Genomic DNA, 27481 nt, shown 5'->3' on the forward strand with positions numbered 1-27481 from the left:
TGAAGGCTGGTATTCTCAGGATGGGGAGCTCCACGTTATGGGGAGCCCCCCACCCTAACAATATCAGTCAGCAGCCGCCCAGAATTGCCGCATACATTATATGCGACAGTTCTGGGACAGTACCCGGCTCTTCCCGATTTACCCTGGTGCGTTGGCAAATCGGGGTAATAAGGAGTTATTGGCAGCCCATAGCTGCCAATAAGTCCTAGATTAATCATGTCAGGCGTCTATGAGACACCTTCCATGATTAATCTGTAAATAACAGTAAATAAACACACACGCCCGAAAAAATCCTTTATTGGAAATAAAAAACACACACACATTCCCTGGTTCACCACTTTAATCAGCCCCAAAAAGCCCTCCATGTCCGGCGGAATCCAGGATGCTCCAGCGTCGCATCTAGCGCTGCTGCATGGAGGTGACCGGAGCTGCAGCAGCTCCGGTCACCTCCACACAGCAAATGAAGACAGCCGCGCGATCAGCTGAGCTGTCAGTGAGGTTACCCGCTGTCACTGGATCCAGCGGTGGATGCAGCGCTGGCCGCGGGTACCTCAGTGACAGATCAGCTGATCGCGCTACTCACCTCAGTTGCTGACTGGAGCTGACCGGAGCGGCGGTGAGTAGCGCGATCAGCTGATCTGTCACTGAGGTTACCCGCGGCCACCGCTGGATCCAGTGACAGCGGGTAACCTCAGTGACAGATCAGCTGATCGCGCGGCTGTCTTCATTAGCTGCGTGGAGGTGACCGGAGCGGCTGTGTCTGCTGCAGCTCCGGTCACCTCCATGCAGCAGCGCTAGATGCGACGCTGGACCATCCTGGAGTACGCTGGACATGGAGGGCTTTTTGGGGCTGATTAAAGTGGTGAACCAGGGTATATGTTTGTGTTTTTTATTTCCAATAAAGGATTTTTTCGGGCGTGTGTTTATTTACTGTTATTTACAGATTAATCATGGAAGGTGTCTCATAGACGCCTGACATGATTAATCTAGGACTTATTGGCAGCTATGGGCTGCCAATAACTCCTTATTACCCCGATTTGCCAACGCACCAGGGTAAATCGGGAAGAGCCGGGTACTGTACCAGAACTGTCGCATATAATGTATGCGGCAATTCTGGGCGGCTGCTTACTGATATTGTTAGGGTGGGGGCTCCCCATAACGTGGAGCTCCCCATCCTGAGAATACCAGCCTTCAGCCGTATGGCTTTATCTGGCTGGTTTTAAAATTGGGGGGAACCGCACGCCGTTTTTTTTAATTATTTAATTATTTATTTCACTACACAGTATAGACACGCCCACCGGCTGCTGTGATTGGGTGCAGTGTGACACCTGTCACTCAGCGTGGGGGGCGTGTCTCACTGTAACCAATCATAGGCGCCTGTGGGCGGGGATAGCAGGGAATACGAGATTGTTTAATGGGCGGCCGGCTTTTTCAAAACAGTTAAAGCCGACGGATCAGTGTGAATGCCGTGCAGCGCCGGGGATCGGGGATCGGTGAGTATATGAGAGAGGGGGATAGACTGACATGGACAGAGATAGTGACGGACTGACAGAGATTAGTGCATGACAGACATTGTGAGGCGCTTCAGAACGCAACTTTTCAGCTGCGCTCTGAAGCAGACCTTTTTTAAGCTGCGGTGCAGAGCGCACACCTGCGCACATAGCCTCAGACACCAAAATCGTATGATGGATGTCACACGTTACAATTGACTAGTTTCGTACTACCAAACGTCCAATGTATGAGGAATAAACGACGTGTATGCGATCACCGTATTTTCGTTCAATATCGATCGCATGTAGGTTTCACACGCAAATACATCACGAACGATGCCGGATGTGCGTCACTTACAACTTGACCCCGACGACGGATTGAAAGATCTATTGAAGTGTGTAAAGCAGGCTTTTGGGACACTGCAAATGCATTGTGAATACAAAGTAAATGCAAAGTGTGTGATAGAAATCTGTCACATACTGCTCAACGTAATAAGATAAGTTAATAAATGCACTTTAGTAAATATAATCAACTTGAGTTCAGAGAAGTAAATCATTATCCACTTTCTTTAAAGGGAGTCTGTTGCCACTAAATTGCAAATTCAGCTACTTAAATATTTATCTAGAGGACTTAGCCATATCTATACCAGTAATATACATTTTAGAATTGTAGTTGCTGATAAATTCACTTTTAATCCATATGCAAATTAGAGCAATTTAATGCACCTTTAGTGTGGCCAATATCCTTGTGCACCATTCTGCCCTCCGATTTGTATATACAGCACTGGCCCTGATTTTGTTTGACAGTGCTGGGCACTCACAGCGAATGCAACCTAAACTCAAATCCCTTTTCTTACGTGGGCACACTGATACTGGAGAAGCCTAGTGACATGCTAACAATGTTATGTCAAGTGCGCTCTGATCTCAGGCTCCTCTTTCAAGCCACCAGTTTGCTTCACTTCTGGGTGTACCAGTGGAAATCAGATTGTGCCCACACCCATAAAGTGTACTTGCCCTTCATGACACTGTGAGAGCTCTCATGGGCACCTCCAGTTATCAGTGTATAAGCATAGAAAGAGGGGTTTGAGTAGTTTAGGGAGTTACTCAGTACTGTCAGTCAAGATTATAGGGGACCTGTGACAACATATGGCAACTATAAGCTGCAGCCACAGTCAGTGAGTTCTTATGTACAGTATTCCACAATGCCGTATATAGGTGCCCAGGTCATGCTGTATAACGTAAAAATGACTTTTATAATACTCACCTAGGGGGCGGTCCGGTCCGATGGGTGTCACTGCTTTCCGGTCTGGTGTCTCCTCTCTGCGATGATGACAGTCCTCCTTCTACCCAGCCGAGTATGGATGACGTTTCCTACATCATCCACACAGGCCGGTATTGTGGTCCTGTGCAGGCGGACTTTGATCTGCCCTGCTGAGGGCACTGTAATGCACAGGCACAAGGAAAGGTTAAAGACCGCCCGCGCATACGCACTACAATACTTTGATCTGCCTTGAGTAGGGCAGATCAGAGTGTGCCTGCGCAGGACTGCAATGCCGGCCTGTCTGGATGACTTAGGACACGTCATCCATGGGCTGGGTAGAAGGCGGATGGCAATTGCTGCATAGAGAAGGCGCTAGACCGGAGAGCAGCGACACCCATAGGACCAAACTGCCCCCTTAGTGAGTATAATAATTATATTTTTTTACGATATACAGCGTGGCCTGGGCACTTATATACAGTATATTGTGTATAAGAGCCCACTGGTGGTTGCCGCAGCTTATAGTCGCCAAATCTGGTGACAGGTTCCTTTTAAAGAAAGTGCTGGTTATGCAAATCAGAGGGCATAACATTTTACCGACACATTAACGATGCCATGGGTGCACAGAAATTCCCTTATTTACATCTGGATTAGAAGGGAATTTATATACAACTCAAAAATGTACATGACAGACATGATTTCTGTAGGGGCTAAATCCCTTTTATAATTGTTTAAGTAGCTGAATTTGCATTTTGGAGGGGACACAGTCCTTTTTTGCCCTTATCTTCCTATAGTATCAAAATCTTGCATATATTTTCATATTAATTGTATGACTTTGCTTTGTCTTTCTAGGGAAATCTAACGTCTGAGAAAAGTAAGTGGTTTAATACGTATAAATTAAGCTTTGAATGATTAAATGGCGCTAAGCACGCCAGCCATGCTGACAAATTCAACTAAACTGATACTAACACTGCTTTAATAAAGATAATACACATAATATACTAGCATTGTTCATATAACATTTTGTAGGGATCTAAGCTACAACCTAATTATGAAACCCCCAAACTAACCCTTTTCCCTGCTACTGACTTTCCCTGTGACCCTCCCCTTTACTCCTGCTACAATGCCCATTCCATTTTATGTTTTTTTTGCATTTGTTGACATGACATTGTCATCTCATTAACTGGCTAATGACTGTATCGGTTTTGCGGGCACCAAGCAAATATCCACATTAGGTTTTCTGCAAACTTAACAGCAACTAACTTCTTGCAGTGCAAATAATGTGATGCCTGGTCCAAACAGATACTGTCCTAATGCTTTAGATGGCCGTCAACATTACTGTGGTGAAGTGTCAGTAGTTTCATCTTCACTAACCAAGCAGATGGTATTTTTAGTAGTGTCCATATATTAACACAATATCAAACCTAGAACTGGGATAAAAATAATAAAAAAATATTCTGCTATAGTTAATTAGTCTTGTAAAAGACCGGTCCATATTCCCTATGGGTATAGTGATTTCATAAATACCCCATTGTTGACCTGTAGTATGAGAGGGCCAAACAGGTTGCCCATGTAATGCATTAATTTGCGTGGCCACAACTGTGGGTAGTTTCTGGTCAAAGAAATGTTGGCATTCTCAGTGAAAAAGGTGTCTTAATTAGACAAAACCCCAAACCCCTGTAAGTGACCACATAAAGTATTGCAGGCTGGAAAGCGTGTTAGTACAACTTGTGCCTTTCCAGCCAGAAATCTATGTAACTAAGTCAGTGATAGTTATGAGTAGTAAAATGTATTATTAAAAAAAGTTTCATAGCCAAATATTACAATTTTTAAAAAGATTTTCAAACTTCATGTTAATGATTATTCTGTGAAAATAAGGTAAAAAAAGGCCATGTCTCCATATTACCTAAAATATTTCTCTAACCTAACTGCCAGTATGTAGGAGATGGCAGTGCTCAAGCATGTGTTAGCTATGTGAGCAGCATGATGATGAGCCAACTAGGCAATAATAAGTACCAGACCGATCAAGAACTACTGTTCACTAATCACTGAAACTGTAAGGCTGCTTTCACACTGCACTCCTGTCCCCGTTCAGTGGTCCCACCGGGGTTTCCCTCCGAGCCTCCACAAAATGGGTTTAGAATGTATGCGCTGAGGGGCCACTGACCATAATGGTGCAGACTGATTCACCGTGTGCACTGTCGTGCACCATTTTTGGGAGTATACACTTACAGGAGGCGGAAACCCAGACACAGTCTATTATGTCTGGGTGTCCTCCTCCAATAGGCGTAGGGACCACTGAATGGGGAGAGGACTACAGTGTGAAAGCGGCCTAACAAAACTAGGATGACCCTTCATTTACAGGTAGAACCGCCTGCTCCTCGAGGTCCTGTGCTTTGACTTTTTTTTATTGAATTTATTGAGAGTAGGTAGTACCTGCTGCATTATTGGCCTCTTACCAGAGTTGAATTATTGCTATACTTCACCACAGTATGTTGCAGATTCTTCCTTTTAGTTTGAGGCTTTTGCCACCATGACCTGTTCCCATAGCACCTTTGCTTTGCATGGAAATAACTTGACTTACATATACAGTGCGTGTGCGTGTTTTGTGTGGATGTAATGACCTTTTGTTTGCCGTACATAACATCTTGTATTTCAATTCATTTTACGTTGATCCATGAAAACTCCTTTTTTCCTATGATTTTGTTATTCAGACCTCACCTTATGTCTCCTTAAGTCTGAGGATGCTCCAATGATAGGATCATACTACCACTTTATTTAAACATTGCATAACATTAAGTTAAACAATCATTTTTCACAAGATTTCTTCCTAGATGAAATGCCGGTTTGTAGCTGATTCAGATAACTATTTTTACCAGCTCTTCTGCTGCAAGAGAGGGTGTTACATTTTTTTATTTTTGTAATTCTAGAGTATCAATTTTCTACATATGCCTGACATGCACTCATAGTCAAATATAGACTTCTTCTGACAACAATAATTGTATCTCACTATTTAATAAGCAAGAAAAGTTACATATACTTTATATAAAACAACTGTCAGTGAGGAAAGATAAGTTTAAAACTTCAACTCTTTGCCGCAAATTCTTCTACTATTTGCATTTAGAAGAGATGCAAATAACTCTATAATGATCCCTATCATTCTGAAATTTGATTATCTGCAACTGCCCCTAAACTACTTGGGCAACCAATCAAAGAACATTGAGGAAGAAATATGCTTTCTCCTATCTTTCATGGACCAAGTTATGAAATTGTCCTCATTTCTTGCGGGAAGATATAACAAAAAGAAATATTCTACCGAGTAGAATTTAACTTTTTAAAGATATTAAGCAACTTGCTATTCTTAAATAGTTAACAGGTCAGTATAGTTCACAAACTCATATTGCAACATCTAAATTGCAGGTACATGAAAAATGTCAAAGTATGAGTTTAATTCATCAATATATATTACTACAGACCTCTCTGGCAGCAAGAGTTACACTACGATAGATTTGTCACACGAATATATTAATCTTTATATGTGGTGATAGCATATTACTTATGACAATCCTGTACCAATTCCGTTAACCTGTTTTTCTGGCAGCTTAGTACCACTGGCTTTCTCTTTGAGGCAATCGACAATCAACAATTGTAGTTCTTCTTTCTATTTTTATTTTCTATCGGTTGTGTAGCATCAAAACAATCTTGAGATGCCTTTGTTCAAATTCACTGTGATTTTGTTTTCTATTTGTAATTTATTTCATTTGCTGTTTTGTCTCAGAATTTATGTTGTCGTTCTGTTGTATGTGTGAGTGTGGTGTAGTATGCATTCTAAGCAAGTTATTTCCTGCCCATTTTCCTTCCCAATTACCTTTTTCCTTTAGCATGATGTTCAAGGCCGCTTGGAACCACCAACCACGTCAGTTCATTGCATTCCCACCCCACCTCAGCCAGAGCTGTGATTATTTCCTTCATGATTACATTATTCAGTCACTATTTATTTATTGCCATTTTATGTTAATATTTCTCATTCACCTCAAAGATGACGAAGAAACCGAATCCACGGAAACTTCCATCCTGAAAAGCCATCTTGTCAATGATGAGCCAGTTTTAGCAAGTCCAGATTTGCTGTCTGAAGTGTGTGAAATGAAGCAAGATTTGATAAAAATGAGTGCAATTCTAACTATTGATGCCACGCAAAAGCCATTTTCTTCTAAAAATAAAGAACTTGAAAGAACGGAAGAAGATCCTGGAGAACCGTTTGAAATTGTTGAAAAGGTAAAAGAAGATTTGGAAAAAGTGAATGAAATTCTCAGAACTGGAACCTACTCTAGAGAAAAACACGAAGAAGCTCACTCTTCAAAATCATATAAAAAAGATGAGGAATGGGTTGTTGTAGGAGCTGAAGAAATAGCAGAAGCCAAACTAAAAGCCCTCCAGCAAGCTGATGAAACACCATGTATAGAAATACGAATAGACCGAGGGGAAAAACCAAAAATAAAAGCGGAAATGCATGATATGGTGAATTTTCTTACAAATGACCTAAATTCTTACTCAACTGATTCTACGACCTCTAGTGGAATTGGAACACAGAAAACAGAACAACGTAAGCTTCCACTAGAGATCAAAAAACCAATACGAAGAAAGCTTAGAGAAAGAAGGAGGCAAGAAGAGCTCAATGGAACAAGTGACTCTTCAGGACTAACAACATTTAGTTCAGAAGAGTCATTAGATGATGAAATTGGCCTTACTATAGCATCTGCTCCACCTGTAAAAGAAGTTTCACCAGTGATTGAAGAAACACCAATAGGATCAATAAAAGACAAAGTGAAAGCTCTTCAGAAACGAGTTGAAGAAGAACAAAAGGGACTTTCAAGCATATCAAGCAAAGTACAGATTAAGGAGATTGTTTCTGAGCCTTCCAAGCAACCAACTGCAATGACTGTGGTGCAGCCACCAGTTTCGCCATCTTCTAAAACTGAAAAGTTGGAAGAAACTATGTCAGTTCGTGAATTAATGAAAGCATTTCAGTCAGGTCATGATCCATCTAAGGAGAAATCTGGACTTTTTGAGTACAAAACAATAAAATCCGTACAAAAGCAAACCTTTATAGAAAGCCAATTAGTAGATAGTACAGTTCCAACTTTAGATAGTAATACATTTATAGATAATTCAGGGAAAGAATATTTAGCTTCTAGTGAAGGTGAGGTAAAATCCCCAAAAGGCCATGTTAAGTTAAAGTCCATCTCCGATGATCATAAAGAATACAAGGAAAGTCCCACATTGCCGCCTATTGATATTAAAGAGGTAGTGACTCAAATCCATACAATAGACGAACCTATTCATTCAATTATTGATGAGGAAATCTATAATGAACGATCAAATATAAGATTAAGAGTTAGCAGTAGTGACCAAGATGTTGATCCACAAATTAGCCCTGACAGGAAAACATCCACAGACTTTTCAGATGTTATTAAAGAGGAGCTTGAAGATAATGACAATTATTTACAATTTAAACATCTCCCAGAAGCTGAAGGTGTTCAGTTAAATTTAGATCAAGTACTCATTAGCCCATTTAATGTAACCTTTCCTTCTGAATATGGAACAGATGACTTTTTACCTGCTTTACATTTACAAGGTGGTACTTATGATGACAGCTCAGATAGTCTTAAGCATGAAGGGGTTGCTGATTCACCAAGTGGCAGCTTATTGGAAGGAACACCTCACATGAGCTCAGAAGACAGCTACAAGCATGAAGGACTAGCAGAGACTCCACAAACAAGCCCTGAAAGCCTATCAGTTTCACCAAAGAAATCTGATGAAGAGACTGAAGGTAAACTTAACACAAAAAAAGAGGATGCACTTGACACTAAATCTGTTATTAAAATAGTGGATAAGGATAGCAATTTGGCTGATGAAGACAGCTATATCACACAAATACCTGAAGTTCACAGTGATGAAAAATCTCATGGTACTGAAGAATTTCCCTTAGACTGCAAAGATTCTTCAGTTAAAGGTGAACGTCATGTAACTTTAAAAAGCCCTCAGGGACTAGAATTAATTTTCCCTACTAATACTGTTCAAGATGATGAGGTTAGTAGCCCAGTGGCTGACGACTCTGTAGCAATTAGTCATCAGGATTCATTGGAAGCAAGCCCAGTGCTAGAAGACAACTCTTCACATAAAACTCCTGATTCATTAGAACCAAGTCCCTCAAGAGAATCACCATGTCATGACTCACTTGAGAGTAGCCCAGTGGAGCAAAAAATTAAGTCTAGTATCTTCATAGGCTCAGCCCTTCATGCAAGTTTGAAATCAGACCTGGCAACAGAGTTGGCTCTTCGTTCTAGAATTCTCAGAGATCCAGATGGAAGTGCTGAGGATGATAGCTTAGAACAGACTTCACTTATGGAAAGCTCTGGCAAAAGCCCACTTTCCCCAGATACTCCCAGTTCTGAAGAGATAAGTTATGATGTTACACCCAAAATACAAGATTTGCAAGCATTCTCTACCCTTCCAAAGCCAGGTATTATTCCAGAAGTTTCTGAAGAGCAAGAAGAAGATTCTGAAAGTGAGCCGAAAAAAAGATTTACACCTGAAGAAGAAATGTTCAAAATGGTAACAAAGATAAAAATGTTTGATGAGCTGGAGCAAGAAGCAAAGCAGAAAAGAGAATACAAAAAAGAAATGAAGCCAGAAGATTTTATATCAGAAAATGACTCAAAAACTTTAAGTGATGATGACATTGAAGAGAATGGTATAAAATTAGTGCAGGATGAAGATGTTCAGATTGTAGTCAAGTCTATAGAAAGCAGAAAAAGTAGTTCGTCTTCAGAAAGTGAACCAGAATTAACCCAGTTGAAAAAAGGAGCTGATTGTGGTCTATTACTAGACCCTGTGATAAGAGTTCAACCTCCATCTCCACTTCCACCAAGCTTAGATTCTAGCTCAAGCCCCGAGGACACAGCTTTTCAACCAATTAAAGACTCATTCAAAACAGAAGAGACCCAGGCAGATGATGTTAGCATCCAAAAAAGAGAACAAAGGGGGAATGATGAGCATGAAAGCCCCAGTTTTTCTGAAGATAAAGTTTTAACAGTTCAGGCGGAAGGTAAAGAGACCTCTTTTTCATCATCTATGAGAACAGATGTACATGAGAAAATTAGTACAGATGAGTCAATAGCACAAAATCTTACAGATGATGTTAAAGATACACATGAAAGTACATCTGATTTTAAAGAGACAACCAATGTAGAGAAAGATCATACAGCTTCTTATGATGTCTCTGTCAGGGAAACCAATATGTCTCAGTGTTCAGAGCACACTTCAGTGTACAACAATGTAACATATCCAATTCAAAGTGATATATCTCTGTTTGATGATAACAGTGCATGTAATTCATTTGCTTCATCATCATTAGTGATTCAGAATGATTTCTGCGAAATATCTGTATCTTCACAATCACAAAATGACACTATTGAGCATGAACGTAGTGTCTTAGTGCCTGAAATCACAAGTCCTTATGAAAATGTACCAATAGAACACTTTTTTACTAGTGATGATAAAACTCAAGACCCTGCACTTGACATTAGTATGGTCGAAAGCCTATCATGCGGTAAAGATGAAGATACCTTCCAGCAGGAAAAAGGTGCACCCGGGTGTTCCTCAACAGATGATGAATGTTTTAAAAGAGATGCCTTAAGTGAAACTACAGAACATCAAAGTGAGCACATTATTATAACTAAATCTGAAGCTGAACCAGACTCTTGGAGCTCCATCAGAGAAGATGATGAAGCTTTTGAAGCACGTGTTAAGGAAGAAGAGCAAAAAATATTTGGGTTGATGGTAGATAAACAGTCACAGGGAACTACACCTGACACTACTCCAGCACGTACACCCACTGAAGAGGGTACCCCATCCAGTGAGCAAAATCCCTTTATGTTTCAAGAAGGGAAACTCTTTGAGATGACCCGCAGTGGAGCTATAGATATGACCAAAAGAAACTATGCCGATGAAAGCTTTCACTTCTTCCAAATAGGACAGCAGTGTGCAGATGGTGTACAAGAGGACATCAAAGAAGAAAGCGGGGAAGAAGAATCACCAAATCCTGAAAGTTTATCAGACCCATTTTCCGCCGTTGAAACTGATGTAACAGAAAGTGAATTGCAAGATACAACAGATTCACCGTTTGATAGTCAATCGATTGCTGAATCTGAAGTGGATGTTGAGGATATGGAAACGGACAGTAATAAAACAGAGCAAAAGTCAAGAATTAAAATGGGTATTTCTGCTTCCTCAAAAACATCTAAAAAGGATAGTGAAGTGACTTCTGCAGAGGAGAATTTAACAAATACTCTGGAGGGCTATGATAGTTCCTTAGACTCTTGGTCACCATCTCCTGATTATTCTACAGTAGATATGCAAATAGATTTTACTACTATCCCAAAGTTTGTGGCTTCTGAACGGGATGAATCCCCAGATTCTTCACCAGAAGAAGAGAGGTCTGTAATTGAAATCCCAACTGCAGATGTAGAAAGTGGTTCCTCTTCAGTATCAAAGTCCAAAATTCCGATAAGATCTGTTTCTTCAGCATATGACGAAAGTCCAAGTCCACAAAGTTTTATATCTGCTAATACTGAAAGCAAGTTACCAAATGATGGCCTTACACTAGTGGAAGATCAAAAGCCAAAGTCCAAGATTCCTGTTAAAACAACTGTTGCTAAAACTGAACAATCCTTCACATTTCCCGAATTATCTAGTAGCAAAATACCAGTGAAACAAGATAGTAGAAGTAAATCAGAGTCTGATGCTCGGACATCAGATTGTAAAATAAAAACAACCATAAAAACCAAAAGTTACACAGAATCTCATTGTGAGATTTCTGAAAGATCTTGCCAGGTAGTTAAGGGAGAAAGTGTTGAGGTAACTAAGCAAAAATCATCCAAACTTCCAGTGAAAGCTAAGAGTTTGTCCCCTGCCCAATCATCATCAACAGCAACCGAGCAGGAACGTTTCTTTGAAATGTACAAGAATTCTATTGATTTCTTTGAAGAAATTAGTGACGAAGCATCAAAATTAGTGGACAGGCTTACCCAGGCTGAAAAGGAGCAAGAACCAGTTTCTGACGATGAGAGCAGTGCCTTTGATATTTCAGTCATTGAAAATCTTCCAATGTCTGGAACCCAGCCATCTGTTCCAGAAGACATCTTTGATACGAGACCTATATGGGATGAGTCAGTAGAAACCCAAATTGAACGTATTCCAGATGACCATAGCCATGACATTGCACAAGGTATTTGCCAAGAAAGTGGAATTTTCCTCTGTTATGCATGTCATAGAGTTTGAATTCACTTTCTGTGACTTGTGAACATTTTCTTTTGTGGTGATTGTTTTTGTTGGTGCATGTCGTGTCTATTTGTGTTATTTTGTTAAAAGTCATCACTGTTTGTGACACAAATCTCAAGATTGGACATTGTGAAGGCTTAATAAAGCTATAATAAGAACCCATAATATGAAGGGTCATTTACTTCAGTGTGAAGGTTTGCAAAGACTGACCTTTTTATAACCAATTATGACTTTCTTGATGAAAAAATAGATATGGTGCTCTTCCTGCAGTGACGGTTGTCGCTATACACTTTCCGCCTTTGCTTCTTCTCTATTCTTAGTTTCCTTGGCTTTTATACAAGCTGTGTTTCTGATGACGGTTTATGATTTTAGACCGAATTGTCTCAAAATACACTTTGGATTGTTTAATATACATAAACATAATCAACTTTGTATCTGACCGAGTATTGGATTCTTTCTATATTTTAAAAATAAGGAGCACTAGGAGTTGCGTAAATTGTGTACTCTACATAGACATGATCACAAGGCAAATGGTAATTTATGATTTCATTAAAATTTTGAATCACGGTGAACAAAAAAAGTTATTTGTCAAGAAGCATCCAATTATCAGTAATGATTCCTGGGAACAATGCTCTTAAAGGGAATTTGTCACCAGGTTTTTGCCACCTAATCTGAAAGCAGCATAATGTAGAGACAGAAACCCTGGTTTTACTGATGTGTCAAAATACCATAAATCCAAGACCCGAATTATAAAAACATGTCTCTTTATTGGTTTCTTACAAGTAATTAAAAACACCAAATTTACCCCTGATATCTCCCTATGATGTCCACTGCCTAGCAGCGGAGACCTCCCTAAGGTGATATGGGGTCCCTGCTCCACTAAGACTGTCCCTCTAATAATTCCCAGTATTCCCTAATCTTGGCTAAGATCAACCATACACCAATAGTAGATAGACAAAGGCAATGAAGGAGAAAAAAGAGAGGGGTAGACAATTGTTTCATTCAAACCGGGCAGGTCAAACCCTATAATACATACATGTAAATTTAAACTGATGGAAGGAGATTAAACAAATCACCAGTTGTATAAGAAGTATACAGGGGAAACCTTTACATCAGTTATTCAGAAATAGATAAATAACATGGATTCTCTATACCTTATTAATAATCATACATAGCACCAGTAGAATTCCCTCTTAATAGTGAACATATCAGTAGTAGGCCAAAATATCAACCTCAACTGATAAAAAAGGTAAAAAAAATCACCAGTATTATAAAGAAGTGTCAGGGCTGTATTAGGTGTTGTGGGGCAATATTAGCAATTGGCACTCTTATCTTGCACTGGTGCTTTTTTTTGTAAATTTGGTGTTTTTAATTACTTGTAAGAAACCAATAAAGAGACATGTTTTTATAATTCAGGTCTTGGATTTATGGTATTTGGACGAATTGGCTTGGATTGATTATCCCTTGTATGGAATATTCTAGTGGTGTGTCACTTACTGGGATGCTTAGTGTAATTTTGGTAAAATCATAGCTTTATCAGTAGCAGATTATCATTAAATGACAAGTAGGTAGTCCCTATACTCATGACCACTGTATAACCACATCTACACCACTGTTCCGTAGCTATATGTGTGCACTGTACATTGGTAGAAAGCTAGCAATCAGTGGTGTGGGACGGGGTTATACGAAGCTCAGCATTCAGAAAACTGCTACATCTATAGCACATACTGTATAACAGTGAATATGTCAAAATGACAGCAAGCAGCCCAACAAGTGAAACATCGCTGAAAACAGGGTCAATGTGTCTGCAGCATGCTCTCAGATTACATAGCAAAAATTGAGTGCCAGATGGCCTTACATATGAAAAAAAAAAACCTTTGTAATTAGTTCCTGTGCTATTTTACATATCTAAATGTCAATAACAGCCTACAAACAAGGTCGGCATAGTCTTATCCTATAGTTACATTTAGTAGGTTATCAAAAGTAAAGATGCAAATGGACAGCAGGGTCAGACAGCATGGAGTTTGTAATCATGAAGGGTGCATAGGAGTTGTGCATACAAAATACTAAGATATTTTTAATTAGGGCCAGTTTCCATAGTTGTTTTAATATTTATTCTCCACAGATCCTGACAATGAAGGGGACACAGCACTAGTGGCGAAAAATGTATTTTTAATTCATATCTCATTTGAATGCCATATGATCTGAATTGTATTGATGGTGCCAGAAGAGAAAACCTTTGTTGGCCCTAGGTGTATTTGTGCATGATTAGAGTGAATCCAGCAATAGTCATCTGGTATTCCTTCCAAATGTCCGTCCTCTGGTATTTCTTTAAAACAACATACTTTATCAATCCAAGGTTAAAATTCACTCCATATAGTTAATACAGAACATCCTGAGATAAATCTAATCCACTAGTCTACTTGTTTTTACACCTGATTGTATGTATGGTCCTGGAATAAATGCAGGGGGTTGGATGCAAAGGCACGGGTGACACGAGGCGGAAAAAGGCAATGAACTTTTATTGCTGGCAATATGGCAGGAACTTCAGCAATAGAAAAACCGATAAACAGTGAGAATAGACAGTGCAAGGTCACAAAATTAACACAAGTGTTCAATCTAGGTAGCAGCAAAGTCTCTTAGGGATTATACTGACATCCCTGTAGTAGAGATGATGCATCCATACCTTGGGGAGTTACTGCGCTTACTCTTCTTGGCATCACTGGTTAGTTTTCCCGCTAGGCCGTAAGTGCTCTTAAAAAACTCTATAAGGAAAGTTGGGCCTCGTGTTCTAGCCGACCCCCACCCTGTCTGTCATAGCCCAGGTAAACCCCTGTACCATACATTGGTGTTGGAAGCTATAGCCCGGCTTACTCGGGTCTTCCTTCTATCATTACAGGCATCCTCCGGGACCTGTGAAAGAGGGGGCTGAGTTCTGGCTCTCGGCTGACGTCTCCTGGACTCTGGGTCTTGACCGGTATAGTCTGGGTCTGCAGGATTCACTTAGCGGCGATGGGGCTCTGTACCTTAACCGGCGTGGTATGGGTCTTCAGGTACTTCTGCTGGAGTCACTCACAGTTCTACGGGAGTCGATTCCGGCTCTGCTCTGGGTGCGGGTTCCAGTAACCATAGGCCTCCCCAGTATGAGAATACCAGCCCCAAGCTGTCGGGCTTTATCATGGCTGGGTATCAAGAATGGGGGGGACCGCACACCTGTTTTTTTAAATTATTTATTTAAATAATGAAAAAAAAAGCCACATGCGGTTCCTCTTATTTTGATACACAGCCAAGATAAGCAAAAGTCTGCAACCTGTAGCCGGGGACTTTATCTGTGCTCATCATAATATGGGGCGACCCTACGGCAATTGTTTTATTTATCTTTATACCATGATACTGACCCGCAGACAGTGCCTGTGATTGGTTGCAGGCAGACACTGTCACACAGGCTGGGGACGCATCTGACTGCAACTAATAACAGACGCCAGGCCAGCGGGTGGGCAGGGAAAGTAGTGCATATGGATGAGCAATAATGAGCAGCCCAGGAAGTGAAGGAAAGGCTGCAGGAGCAGTGTACAGCCGCGACCGTGCCTCGGTAAGTATGAAGCGCTTGCTTCATTCTTATTTTCTTTATTTTTGTTTTGTTTTGTTTTTTTAATTTCTTGAGTGCCGGATCAAACACCCGGGTACCTTTGAAACCACGCGGATTCGGACTTTTACAGTCCTGGTCTGCCCATCACTAGTCTTTACTCCTAGCTTAAAGGGGATCTGTCAGCAGGTTTTTCTTCTGTAAGCTGAGAACCGCATGATGTAGGGGTTAAAAAACAAAAAGCAACTATTCCTTTCTTATCTGTGTGTAAGCTATTGTTTACTTAAACTAATTGCTTTATTACCCTGTGATTATCATTGCTAAGTCTGGCTGGATAGTGCACTGGAATGTGACACAGCCCCTGCTGTCGATGACACCTCACAGTCAATGCACAATCTCTATTGAGAGTCTGGTGTGGAAGGAACAGCTCCCTTGGCTCAGCTACATGCTTAAAACTCAATTTTTTGAACATGTGAGACCGGCTGTACCCCGTAGTCTGTCATACACCGTTAGATTCAGAAGCTCTTTGCCTACATTATGTTGCTGTCACATGAGGTAGCAAAAACCTGCTGACTGATTCCCTTTAAGTAAGAATGGTGCATATAAAACGATCTGAAACCCGAAGGCCAATGGATCACGTTTATGTCAGAACGTCCTGGTTTAACATTACAGAGTGAATTCTAGCATTTGATTAATAAAGTATGTAATCTTAAGGAAATTCCAGAGGATGTATGCTGGATTCCCACTGCTCCCCTGAGTATTCTGTTTTTTGTTGTTTTTTTTTTTATTTTAAATCTGCCATATGGTTTTAGAGATATTGACCTTTTCATTTAGTGCTAATTCTTATGGTCTGTACAAAAAGGGTTTGTTAACAAAATTATATTACAGAGCAGCCTAAAGCTATGTCCCCAGAGAATCGTGTGAACAAAATACTGTAAAATGCACCTAATAAAAAGACCCATATTTCTAGAGCCCAAAAGTAGATTAAAAAACAATATTCAGGGGAGCAGCAGGAATAAAATCTGATCTAAAGTTGGTTATGTTTGATCTTCTGACAGGTCCTCTTTAAAGTGCATCAATCACCAGGATTTTCCTATATAACCTAAGGCCAGTGCTATACTGGCACTATCAGGCTGATTCTATACATACCTTTAGTTGTCAGCTAGGATGTATAGTTTTTGAAACACAAGCAAGTAAAGTTTATAAAATGAACAGCTTGTTGATTGGCAGCAGCTGCTGATCAGCTTATAGCTGGGATGGGTTTTCATAGTGATTCCTGCCCCCCTCCCTATTGTTCCTCCCTCTATCTGTTATTTATGCTAATTCTATTATAGAACCATTTTACTAAGTGGCTAGAAAGAACTTTGCTGATGCCATATCCATGTGACCAAAAGGGGTGGGGCCTCAGCCAATAGAAAAATAATGTTGCTTCCTGGTATTAGCTATCTTGGCTGAGTCCCCGCCCCTTCTGGTCATATGGGTATGACATCAGCAAATGTCTTTCTAGCCACTTAGTAAAGCGATTCTATAATAGAATTAGCATAAATAACAGAGAGGGGGAGATACAACAGGGAGGGGGGCGGGGATCACTATGAAAACCCACGCCAGCTATTAGCTGATCGGCAGCTGCTGTCATTCAAAAAGCTGCTCATTTTGCAAACTTTACTTGCTTGTGTTTTAAAACCTATACATCCTAGCTGACAACTAAGGATATGTATAGAATCAGCCTGATAGGTGCTTTAGGTTATATAGGAAAATCCTGGTGACTGGTGTGCTTTAAGGCTTCAATATGCATTCAATGAAAGTTTGATGAACCCCACATTTTGGGGAGACTGAGTGACCATCTGAGGTGTATGGTAATCTTCTAAATCTTCTTTGAGAGATGATGTTGGTGGAGAGACAGATCAGGCAGGTAGAATTGCAGTGGCAATCCTTTTGTTTTCAGGGGAGCCGATACGCTGTCAGCGAAGTATGACAGTGACTTTTTCCTGTTGAAAAAACTTGCACAAAGCTGAGTGCTCATGTGCATGGGGAATATACAGTATAATAATAATAAGTTTTATTTCTATAGCGCCAACATATTCCGCAGCGCTTTACAATTCAGAGGGGACATGTACAGACAATATGAGACAGTACAAAATAACAAAATTAAGATACCAAGAGAAGTGAGGGCCCTGCTCATAAGCTTACAGTCTATGATGGAATAGGGGAGGCACAAAAGGTGAATGGGGGGGGGAAAAAGCTTGTCATATATGGTCCAGCCATTGATTTAATAGGGGATTCAAAACCAGCTGCGTGGACCGATCGCCAGCCAGAATTTATACAGGTACAGAGTGTAAAAAAGTACATGAAGGAAGGCGGGAGAGATTGGTGTCTTCCCAATAAACATTTGGTCATCAGTTAACAATACATAAAATGCATATTATTTATAATAATTAGAGATTTATTACATAATGGGGAAGTTATCAAGCAGTATAGTTGATTGTTGTTCACATGTAGTAAAAACTATACAAGATACTAAACTTCCAGAAGAAACAAATACATATATTAGAAAATAAAGTGGATATGTATAAATAAAGAACAACGATTTTAAGACCCTTTATATAAAGAAGTGAACAAAAACATAGACACACAAAGACATTATAAATAATACATTGTAGTGTATAATCATACATTATGTATAATCCATAAAATATCAATAGTGGAATATATGAAATAGCATTTACACAGCAGTGTGCAGGATCAATCCACTGCTCTATTCACAGCTGAGCCTCTCTTCTTGGGATCCGTGATGGCTCCAGCGGTCAAGCCCTCAACACTCTGGAAGTTGTTCACATGTATAGAGATTAACTTCCAGATTTTGAGAATGCTTCTTTAAGGCATACTTACGGTATTTCTTCTAATGATGTGTTTGTAATTTGTGCTACTATTTTTTCTTAGGACTCTGAGTGGTAATGTTTCTTTGTAATACCTGCTAAAAATTGTTCTTGGAGCTTAATATTGCGCTTGTTTATATACGGTAGTATGTTCCTGCTCGGTCAGCACTGATCAGACAGTGTCACTGTGTAGGGACATGCACTGATTGACATGGTAATGGTAATTCACAGTTCTAAGATTATTCACAGATTTTCAGGAGAAATAGCAGAAGAATGGCATATCACAGAGTTTGTAGAAACAATGCTCAAAAATAGCTAATATTTACTTAAAGGGTTTTTCTCACAAAGTTAATTTGAAAGTTGATTTTAATCAATAGATCTTGGAATAATAATAATTCATAGAATTGGATATGTTTTTAAAAAAAAATGTCCCTGAGCTGAGATAATCTTACATATGTTTCCCTCCTATGTACTGTGTAATGGCCGTATCTGACCATACAGGAACGTGGTCTGATCATACCACATCTCCTGGGCCGAGGAGGAAGCAAAAGAGAGTATATAGATAGCACAGCAAGTGATCATATCTGATTTTTTTTTCTTACATAAAGCATTTCACTGCCTTTTTTTAAAAAAATATTTTACCCCATAGAAAGAATAATTTGTGATCCAATGCCATAATGCCTGTATACTTTATTACTTTCACCGCTGGCCCAGAAGATGTGGTGTGATCAGACCATGTCCCTGTACTGTCAAACACATCCACTACACAGTACATAGCAGAGGCACATATATAAGATTATCTAAGCACAGGAACATTTTTTTTAAACAAATCCAATTGTATAAATTATGCGGGCTTCACACGGTACGATCTATCGTGCGATTACACGAGCGATCGTACCCGCCCCTGTCGTTTGTGCGTCACGGGCAATTAGTTGCCCGTGGCGCACAAAGTCATGAAACCCCCGTCACACGTACTTACCTGCTGAGCGACCTCGCTGTGGGCGGCGAACATCCACTTCCTCAAGGGGGAGGGACGTTCGGTGTCACAGCGACATCACACAGCCACCAGCCAATAGAAGCGGAGGGGCGGAGATGAGCGGAACGTAAACATCCCGCCCACCTCCTTTCTTCCGCATTACTGGCGGGAGCCGCGGGACGCAGGTAACCTGTGTTCATCATTCCTGGGGTGTCACACGGAGAGATGTGTGCTGCCCTGGGTACGATAAACAACCGCACCATTAAAAATAAACAATTTTTTAAAAATAAGTGACGAGTACACGACTCACGATTTGTGAGCAATTCTGCGTCGCACGGAGGTGTCACACGAAACGACGTCGCAAGCGATGCCGAATGTGCGTCACGAAAACCGTGACCCCCGACGATGCATCGCGCGATAGCTCGTCTCGTGTGACGCCCGCATTAGTATTATTCCAAGATCTATTGATTAAAATGAACTTTAAAATGAACATTGTTCGTTGGAAAACACCTTTAGGCACCCTGCACACATCCGTGCAAAACACATGTTTTGCACGGTCCGTTGTGGAGTTCTCTGGACAATCTGTGTGTCATTGTGTGTGTGGGTGTGTCATTGTGTGCTGTCTGTGTGACATTGGATAGCACACGGATAGCATGAACTTGTATACTTACTTACCTGTCTCTTGAGTTACTGTCACACTTGCTTCCGGGTCCGCAGTCAGTGCAGTGAATATGCATGAGGCATAATGAGTGGGGCCCAAAAGCAACATCAGAGCTGAAGATAGATAAGTATAAAAAAATCCTTGTTTTTCAGTGACTTGGTTGTCCTCCGATGCATTTCACACTGACGTCACATGGATCACTTCAGTGTGCAGTCCATGTGACATCCATGCTGCCAGCCATAAACGGACATGTCGCTGTGTGGAGCTCACAGACAATCGTATGCTACACGTGGACACACGGTCTGTGTGAAAACATGGACATGTGACCGAAACCCATTGAATTTAATGGGGTTATGTATGTCTGTGTCTCCGGTATGTGTGGAAAGGGACACCACACATTTCGCAAACACAGACGGGTGGAGGGGGCCTTAAACAGATATGTTAAGAGAGCTAGTGAGTTCTCTTTACAGGGAAATCACAGTGGCACATTTTTCTATAATGAATTTGGCTGCAGCAAATCTGCTGCAAAATCTACGTGTGCAGCTTTTTTGTGGTCTTGCTGATGATTTGTGCTGTAGGTGAATCTACCCTAAGATTAACACTGGGCACTCGCATAAGATTCATTCACATCTCATTTAGCTGTACAAAACTGAGAAGCTGTGCTTTAATTCCCAGTAAATTAATATCTAATGGACATCACTCTTTGCAGACCTCACACTGGTTTTAGTTTTTTTTTTGTTTTTAGTCATTGATAGAAATTTTGGTCTTTTCTTATTCTCTGTTTCTCTTCACTCTCGCTGCCAGATTCTATTATTACTCTATCAAGATAAAGTGAGATCTCATCACTCGTAACTTTTGCAATCATTTTTTAACTCTTTCAGAAATCAATTACACACTGGTGACATATTCCATTGTTTTGGTTTATATTGTTTAGATTTCGAGGAGGACCAAGAGAGGACAGAGCAGAGACTTGCTCATATTGCTGATCATCTGGGCTTTAGCTGGACTGGTAATGTTTTAAATCTAAATTTCTATTGTCATATGGGTGCATGCAACTCACAGGAGTAAAGCCCGCTTTACACGCTGCAATGTATCTTACAATGTGTCGGCGGGGTCACGTCGTAACATTGTAGTATGTAACAGCTACGTGCGATTGCGAATGAACGGTAAAACGTTCATCGCACACACGTCGTTCATTCCTCATGAATTGAACATCAGATTGTTCATCGTACCCGGGGTAGCGCACATCGCAGTGTGTGACACCCCGGGAATGATGAACAGATCTCACCTGCCTCCTGCGGCTCCCGGCCCACAATGCGGAAGGAAGGAGGTGGGCGGGATGTTTACGTCCCGCTCATCTCCGCCCCTCCGCTTCTATTGGCCGGCTGCCACGTGACGTCTATGTGACGCCGAACGTACCTCCCACTCCTGGAAGTGGACATTCGCCGCCCACATCGAGGTTGTATGGACGGGTAAGTACATGTGACGGGGGTTAATCGTTTGTGCGGCACGTTCAACAAATTGAACATGCCACACATACGATGGGGGTGTTGCAAATCGCATACGATATCGTATGCGAAATTGCAACGTGTAAAGCAGGCTTAAGGCTGCCATGGAAAGCACAGCCAAATACCTCTATTTGGATACCGATTTGGATTTGTTTTTATTTTATGATCAAAATCACAAGAAAAAAACTATGTAAAAAGTTGTTCGATACTGATAATCTTCTGCTGAAACAGCAAAACACATCTCAGTAAGTGACACATCCTTGTAATCTGTGTAAAGTACCCCTAAGGCCTGCGCCACACATCCGTGCCTCCGGCACGTGTTTGTCATTTTTTACACGTACCGGCGGCACGGAGACACGTTAAGCAATGCTACCCTATTGTAACAGGCACACACACGTAAAACCACACGGAACGTGTGTCCGTGTGCGTTTGTACGTGTGTGCGTTTTTGAAAGCGCTGACATGTCCGTTTTTTCACCGGCAGCACGGGTGTTACACGGCCCGCACCCGTACCACACGGGTGTAGTGTGGATGCGGTCCCGTGTGACACGCGCCGGAGAAAACACACATGTCATTGAAAAAAAAACAAAACATTAACTCACGTTCTCCAGCCCTCCTGTCTCTGCCGCTGCTGCCACTTGCTGCCGACCGCCGCTCATTATTCTTATTGAATATTCACTTCACTGCCTGGCAGCAGCAGCAGCGGGGAGACGGGAGGGCTGGAGACCGAAGATCAGCACCACGGACAGCAGCGCGGACAGCAGGAAGGACCAGGTGAGTATAATAATTACCGATTCTACGTGTGCTATCGCGGATAGCACACGTAGAACACACGTGTCACGCACGTACCAGAGACACGTACTTACCTGCACGCAACACGCAGGGAAAATACGTGTCTCTCGGCACGTGCGTGAATTTCACGTGAGTGTGGCAGAGGCCTAAGAGAGACTGTGATTCCAGGGATGTGTCACATACTGTGCTGAATTTTTCTGTTTGGATGCAATCAGTGTTTTAACAGCAGGAGATCATCACTACAGGACAAGCTAGTCTCCTACCTGCTAGTTTATCCATGTTCCTACCACTGATTAGCAGCGCTCAGTATACAATATACACAAAGATGTGGTGTGTGCAGGTTTATACACAGCTTAACAACTGAGTTCTACTAGATCTGCAGAGAAAAATGTGACCTCTTTCATAAGTGATTCACCCAGTAAACCAAGTGACATATCACTAGAATCAGAGTTTCTGTCCCTAGATTACATAGCAAAAACCTACTGACTGATTACCTTTAAATGGGTTCTCTGCTGTATTTTTTAACTTCAAAAAAGGAAAGGAAGCCAGCCTGAAGCAAATAAGAAGGAAGATGTACTTAGCACCAAAACCTTGAATGACTAAGGCCCTGTGCGCACTTACCGGTTTTTACCGTGGATTTCCTGCGGTTTTGCTGCATGTTTCGCTGCAGAAAATGTTCATAACATCTCTGCAGTGATTCACCAGCAAAACCTATGGGAAAAAAAATGCTGTGCGCACTATGCGGAATTTGACAGCTGCATGTTTTGCTGCGGGATTCCCGCAGCAAAAACAATTGCATGTCACTTCTTTTCCACAGGTCCCTGCGGGATTTCACTCCATTGACTGCCATGTAATCGTGAAATCCCGCAGGGAAGTGATGTCATTACAGGAAAAGGAAGCGGAGCAGAGAGTAAACACACACACATCACACTCACACACAGACATAGAACACACATCACTCACACACAGACATATAGACTACACATACAAATCAAACGGAAATATAGAAAAAAAAACACGTGGGCTCCGCCGTATTTTTACCTTCCAGCCGAGGTAAGCACATAGCGGCGGCCCGGTATTCTCAGGCTGGGGAGGGCGAGGGACAGGGTTAATGCCCCCCCCTCTCGCAGCTGAGAATATCAGCCCGTAGCTGCCCCGGGGCTGTCGCATCCATTATGCGGCAGTACCGGAGTGTCCCCGGCTCTTCCTGCTGCCGTGATGCGGTGGCAGTCAGGGTAATATAAGGAGTTAATGGCGGCGGATCGCCGCCATTAAGTCCAGGCTTGATCATGGCAGCGTCTATGAGACAGCTGACATGATCAACCCGTAAGTAAAGTGAAAAAATACACACACCGAAAAATCCTTTATTTTAAATAAAACAAAAATAAGCCTCCTCGTTCACCCTTTTATTAACCCCTCCCAAAACACACCGCTCCGGCGTAATCCACGTCCTCCGATGCTGGCATCCAGCCACGACTGACACTGACACACGCTGCTGAATACAGCCTCGCAGCGAGACAGCAGAGAGGTAACCACAGGGCATTTCCCACGGCCGGTAATGTGAACTCACATTACCGCTCGGGAGAACTGCAGCGATCTGTCCTCTATCTGTCTATCCCTCTATCTATCCCTCTATCTATCCCTCTATCTATCCCTCTATCTATCCCTCTATCTATTCTTCTATCTATTTGTCTATTTATCTATCTATCTACTCTCTATCTCAGAAGGAAATTATTTTATTTATTTTTTTTTTTCAATGTGCTTTATTGCATTGAATGCAATAAAACACATGTACCTACCCGCACGTGGCAAAACCGCGGCAATACCGCGAACAATACCGTGGTAAAAACGCAGCAAACTGCGGCAAACCGCATGCGGTTTGCCGCGTTTTTTTACCGCGGGTGCGGTAATCTTTCAGACCCTGCGGAATTTTCTTAAGAAAATTCCGTTTTCCAGTGCGCACAGGGCCTAAAGGCCGCTTTACACGCAGCGACATCGCTAAAGCGATGTTGTTGGGGTCACAGAATTTGTGACGCACATCCGGCCCCTTTAGCGATGACGTTGCGTGTGAAACCTACGAGCAATTGAAAAAGGTCGCAAAATTGTGCAAAATCTTTAATCGTTGACATGCTCCCCTATTCCCAATTATCGTTGCTGCTGCAGGTGCGATGTTGTTCCTCGTTCCTGCGGCAGCGCACATCGCTATGTGTGATACCGCAAGAACGAGGAACCTCACCTTACCTGCGGCCACCGGCAATGAGGAAGGCAGGAGGTGGGTGGGATGTTCGTCCCGCTCATCTCCGCCTATCCGCTTCTATTGTGTGCCCGCTTAGTGACGTCGCTGTGACGCTGAACGAACCTCCCCCTTAGAAAGGAGGCGGTTCGCCGGTCACAGCGACGTTGATAGGCAGGTAAGTAGTGTGACTGGTCCGAGCGATGTTGTGCGGCTGTGCGCCAAAGGCAGCGATTTGCCCGTGACTCACATCCGATGGGGGCGGGTACGCACGCTAGTGATCTTGCTAGCGAGATCGCAGCATGTAAAGCGGCTTTTAAGGACGTCCTGACCATGCAGACAGTCATTGACCTCAGCAGTCAGGTTTCTAGTGGTCGTAGCGTCACCTATTCTAGTTCGGCAGAGACTGATGGAGTGTTTGGGAGTGTTTGTCCTCGACTCCTCTACAGTATAGGGCTTTCCTTATCCAATATATAAATTACACAGCCTGTGGGTAATTTCCATACCTAACGCTTAATTAATGGGACTTTCCCACACCTAGCATAATAAGGGTGGTCTTTATTAGGCAGAATCATATTCTGGAGATGAAACCTCAGCTTTTAGGGGTTTTGCCATACATAAATGTATTACTTATCCGCATGACAGGTGATAAGTGTAACATTTCTGGATGCCCCATTAATCATTAGAATCACTCTTCTTTACTTGACAATCTCAGTGAGGAGGATTTTAAATGGGGCAATGATTGACCCAATCCATTCAAACTCCTCGCCATTAGAGTCATGTAGTAAGGAGTAGCATACATCACACCAAGTCTAGAAATCATTGGGGTGCCCCCTTTAATCACATCCTGATATATGATGTGCTGTTAGATCATATGTCAGGTCCCCTCCTTTTGAAGTAGGCGCAGAAGCTGAGCCCGCTTTATTGCTGGCAGATGATGGCTGAGTCAGGTGGAGCTGCTTGCTGCCGTTAATCTGTTACATGCTGCTCTGAAAGCAACATTTACAGCATGCAGCCCATGACACGTATCGTTCTAAGTGCTGCTATCTTGGTCAGAAGACCCACATGCCTGCCAGGACTGCTATTATGAAAGCCAACCTTGTAGATTGTTTTTTACTTTATATTGCAATGCAATATATAGTCCAAGCAATTGGACATTCTCAGGGTTGTGTCACCTAATGGGACCTCAAAGTACAGTAAAAAGCAAAAGGAAAAAAAATATTTTTTAAGAAAATAAAAATGAACATATTTATTTGTGCTAAAATGATATCCCCATCGTCCATAGGGTGGCATCATTTTTACACAGCTGGATTTATCCTCATATGTGTTCTCGTTTTTTTCAGAACTAGCCAGAGAGCTGGACTTCACAGAGGAACAAATTCACCAAATACGAGTTGAAAATCCAAATTCCTTACAGGATCAGAGCCATGCGCTGCTTAAATATTGGCTTGACAGAGATGGAAAACATGCAACAGGTAAATGATGATCCTATGAGGACAGTGAGGGTGATGCACTACATCTGACATCCCGGAATATTGACTATATATATCTATGTAATGCTCATCTCTCCAGACGTCCTGTGAAGACGGGAGGGGTGCAGATCCACGGTGAACCAATGAGTCTAGGGAAAAAACAAAATATGATACAGCATAAATCAATAACAAATAGAAATGCTGAAGAAAAAATTATAATTAATATATATATATATAAATTAATAAGAAAACTAAAAAAATTTGTCATTTGATCCAAAGAAAAGATGCAAACATTGTGTTCTGTTGTAAAATGTATTTTTGGCGCCCCTGAGGCTTCAGTCGCCACAGAGTATTGCACCCAACATTGGGTGTAATGCTAAACCTGATTCCTGAGGAGGTCAGTCCCAGTTTCACCACATCACACACTCAAATACACACCAGATTGCCAGGTTCCCACTGGGGACTGGATTAGGGTCGGGTAATAAAGGGGTCGCCGACAGAGAGGTATTTATAGGATGCCCTCAACAGGGGCCCCAATCCCACTAGCTTAGGACCTGGGAGGGGGGAGGTGCAGCCAGCAATGGGAGTCAGGAGCCACCACAACAGTTAGAGAGTTCTCCAGCAGGAGATGAAGGGAGCAGTTGCATCTCAAGGGTGCTCCGGTGAGAAGGAGGATAAAGTTCACACGGTTGCCGTGGGGAGAGTGAATCTGCTCCCCTCGGAACCGACGCCACACAGGGCAGCAGGACCCTAGGGAAGATGATACTTAAGTTGGTTTTCCAGAATCTGCCTGGACAGGGAAAGTTTCAAGCTTCCCTGACCACACAGTGCCCGACAGCACAGTGCCATATAGGATCCGGGGTCTCGCATAAAGCCGGACCCCACATCGGAACCGCGGCACCTGCAGATAGGGACAAGAGTACATCTCATGAAACCCAGGGTCCCCTCGTAGCTTCAAGCGAGGGGATCCACAGACAGGCGTTATAAGGAGAAACCCACCGAACACCAAACCGGACTGATCTCTAAAGGGATTCGGGTTCGACGGAGCCTATCATAGCAAGTGACCGGTATTACCTGGGTGAGCGTCACAGCACTAAAAATGAGTAAACAACCTGGAACTGCAGCCATAGGCTCTGAGTCTTTATTACCCGTACTGCTGCTCCGAGCCGCCATCACAACTTCCCTCATCATCCTCCCCTGGGTCCACTCTACCTGTTGAGAGCCATACCATCCCTGGCTACTACTACCATCTGCCCCAGAGGACAGCGACAACAGCGGCGGCCTATTC

General features: G+C 42.1%; 1 protein-coding gene across 50 annotated transcripts in view; it reads left to right on the forward strand.

Annotated features, from left to right (window-relative positions):
* Positions 1-27481, forward strand: part of ANK2 (ankyrin 2) — an 812025-nt gene that overhangs the window by 736782 nt on the left and 47762 nt on the right. For 31 of the 50 annotated variants that reach the window (XM_075349554.1, XM_075349661.1, XM_075349525.1 and 28 more), the window contains 4 exons: positions 3601-3622; positions 6788-12037; positions 21124-21198; positions 26065-26196. In XM_075349554.1, the coding sequence (XP_075205669.1) occupies positions 3601-3622; positions 6788-12037; positions 21124-21198; positions 26065-26196 (5479 nt within the window). The remainder of the gene's footprint in view (positions 1-3600; positions 3623-6787; positions 12038-21123; positions 21199-26064; positions 26197-27481) is intronic. The other 19 variants (XM_075349742.1, XM_075349725.1, XM_075349800.1 and 16 more) reach the window with 1 other exon arrangement.

This window comes from Anomaloglossus baeobatrachus, chromosome 1 (genome assembly GCF_048569485.1).
Source record: "Anomaloglossus baeobatrachus isolate aAnoBae1 chromosome 1, aAnoBae1.hap1, whole genome shotgun sequence".
Lineage (NCBI taxonomy): Eukaryota > Metazoa > Chordata > Amphibia > Anura > Aromobatidae > Anomaloglossus > Anomaloglossus baeobatrachus.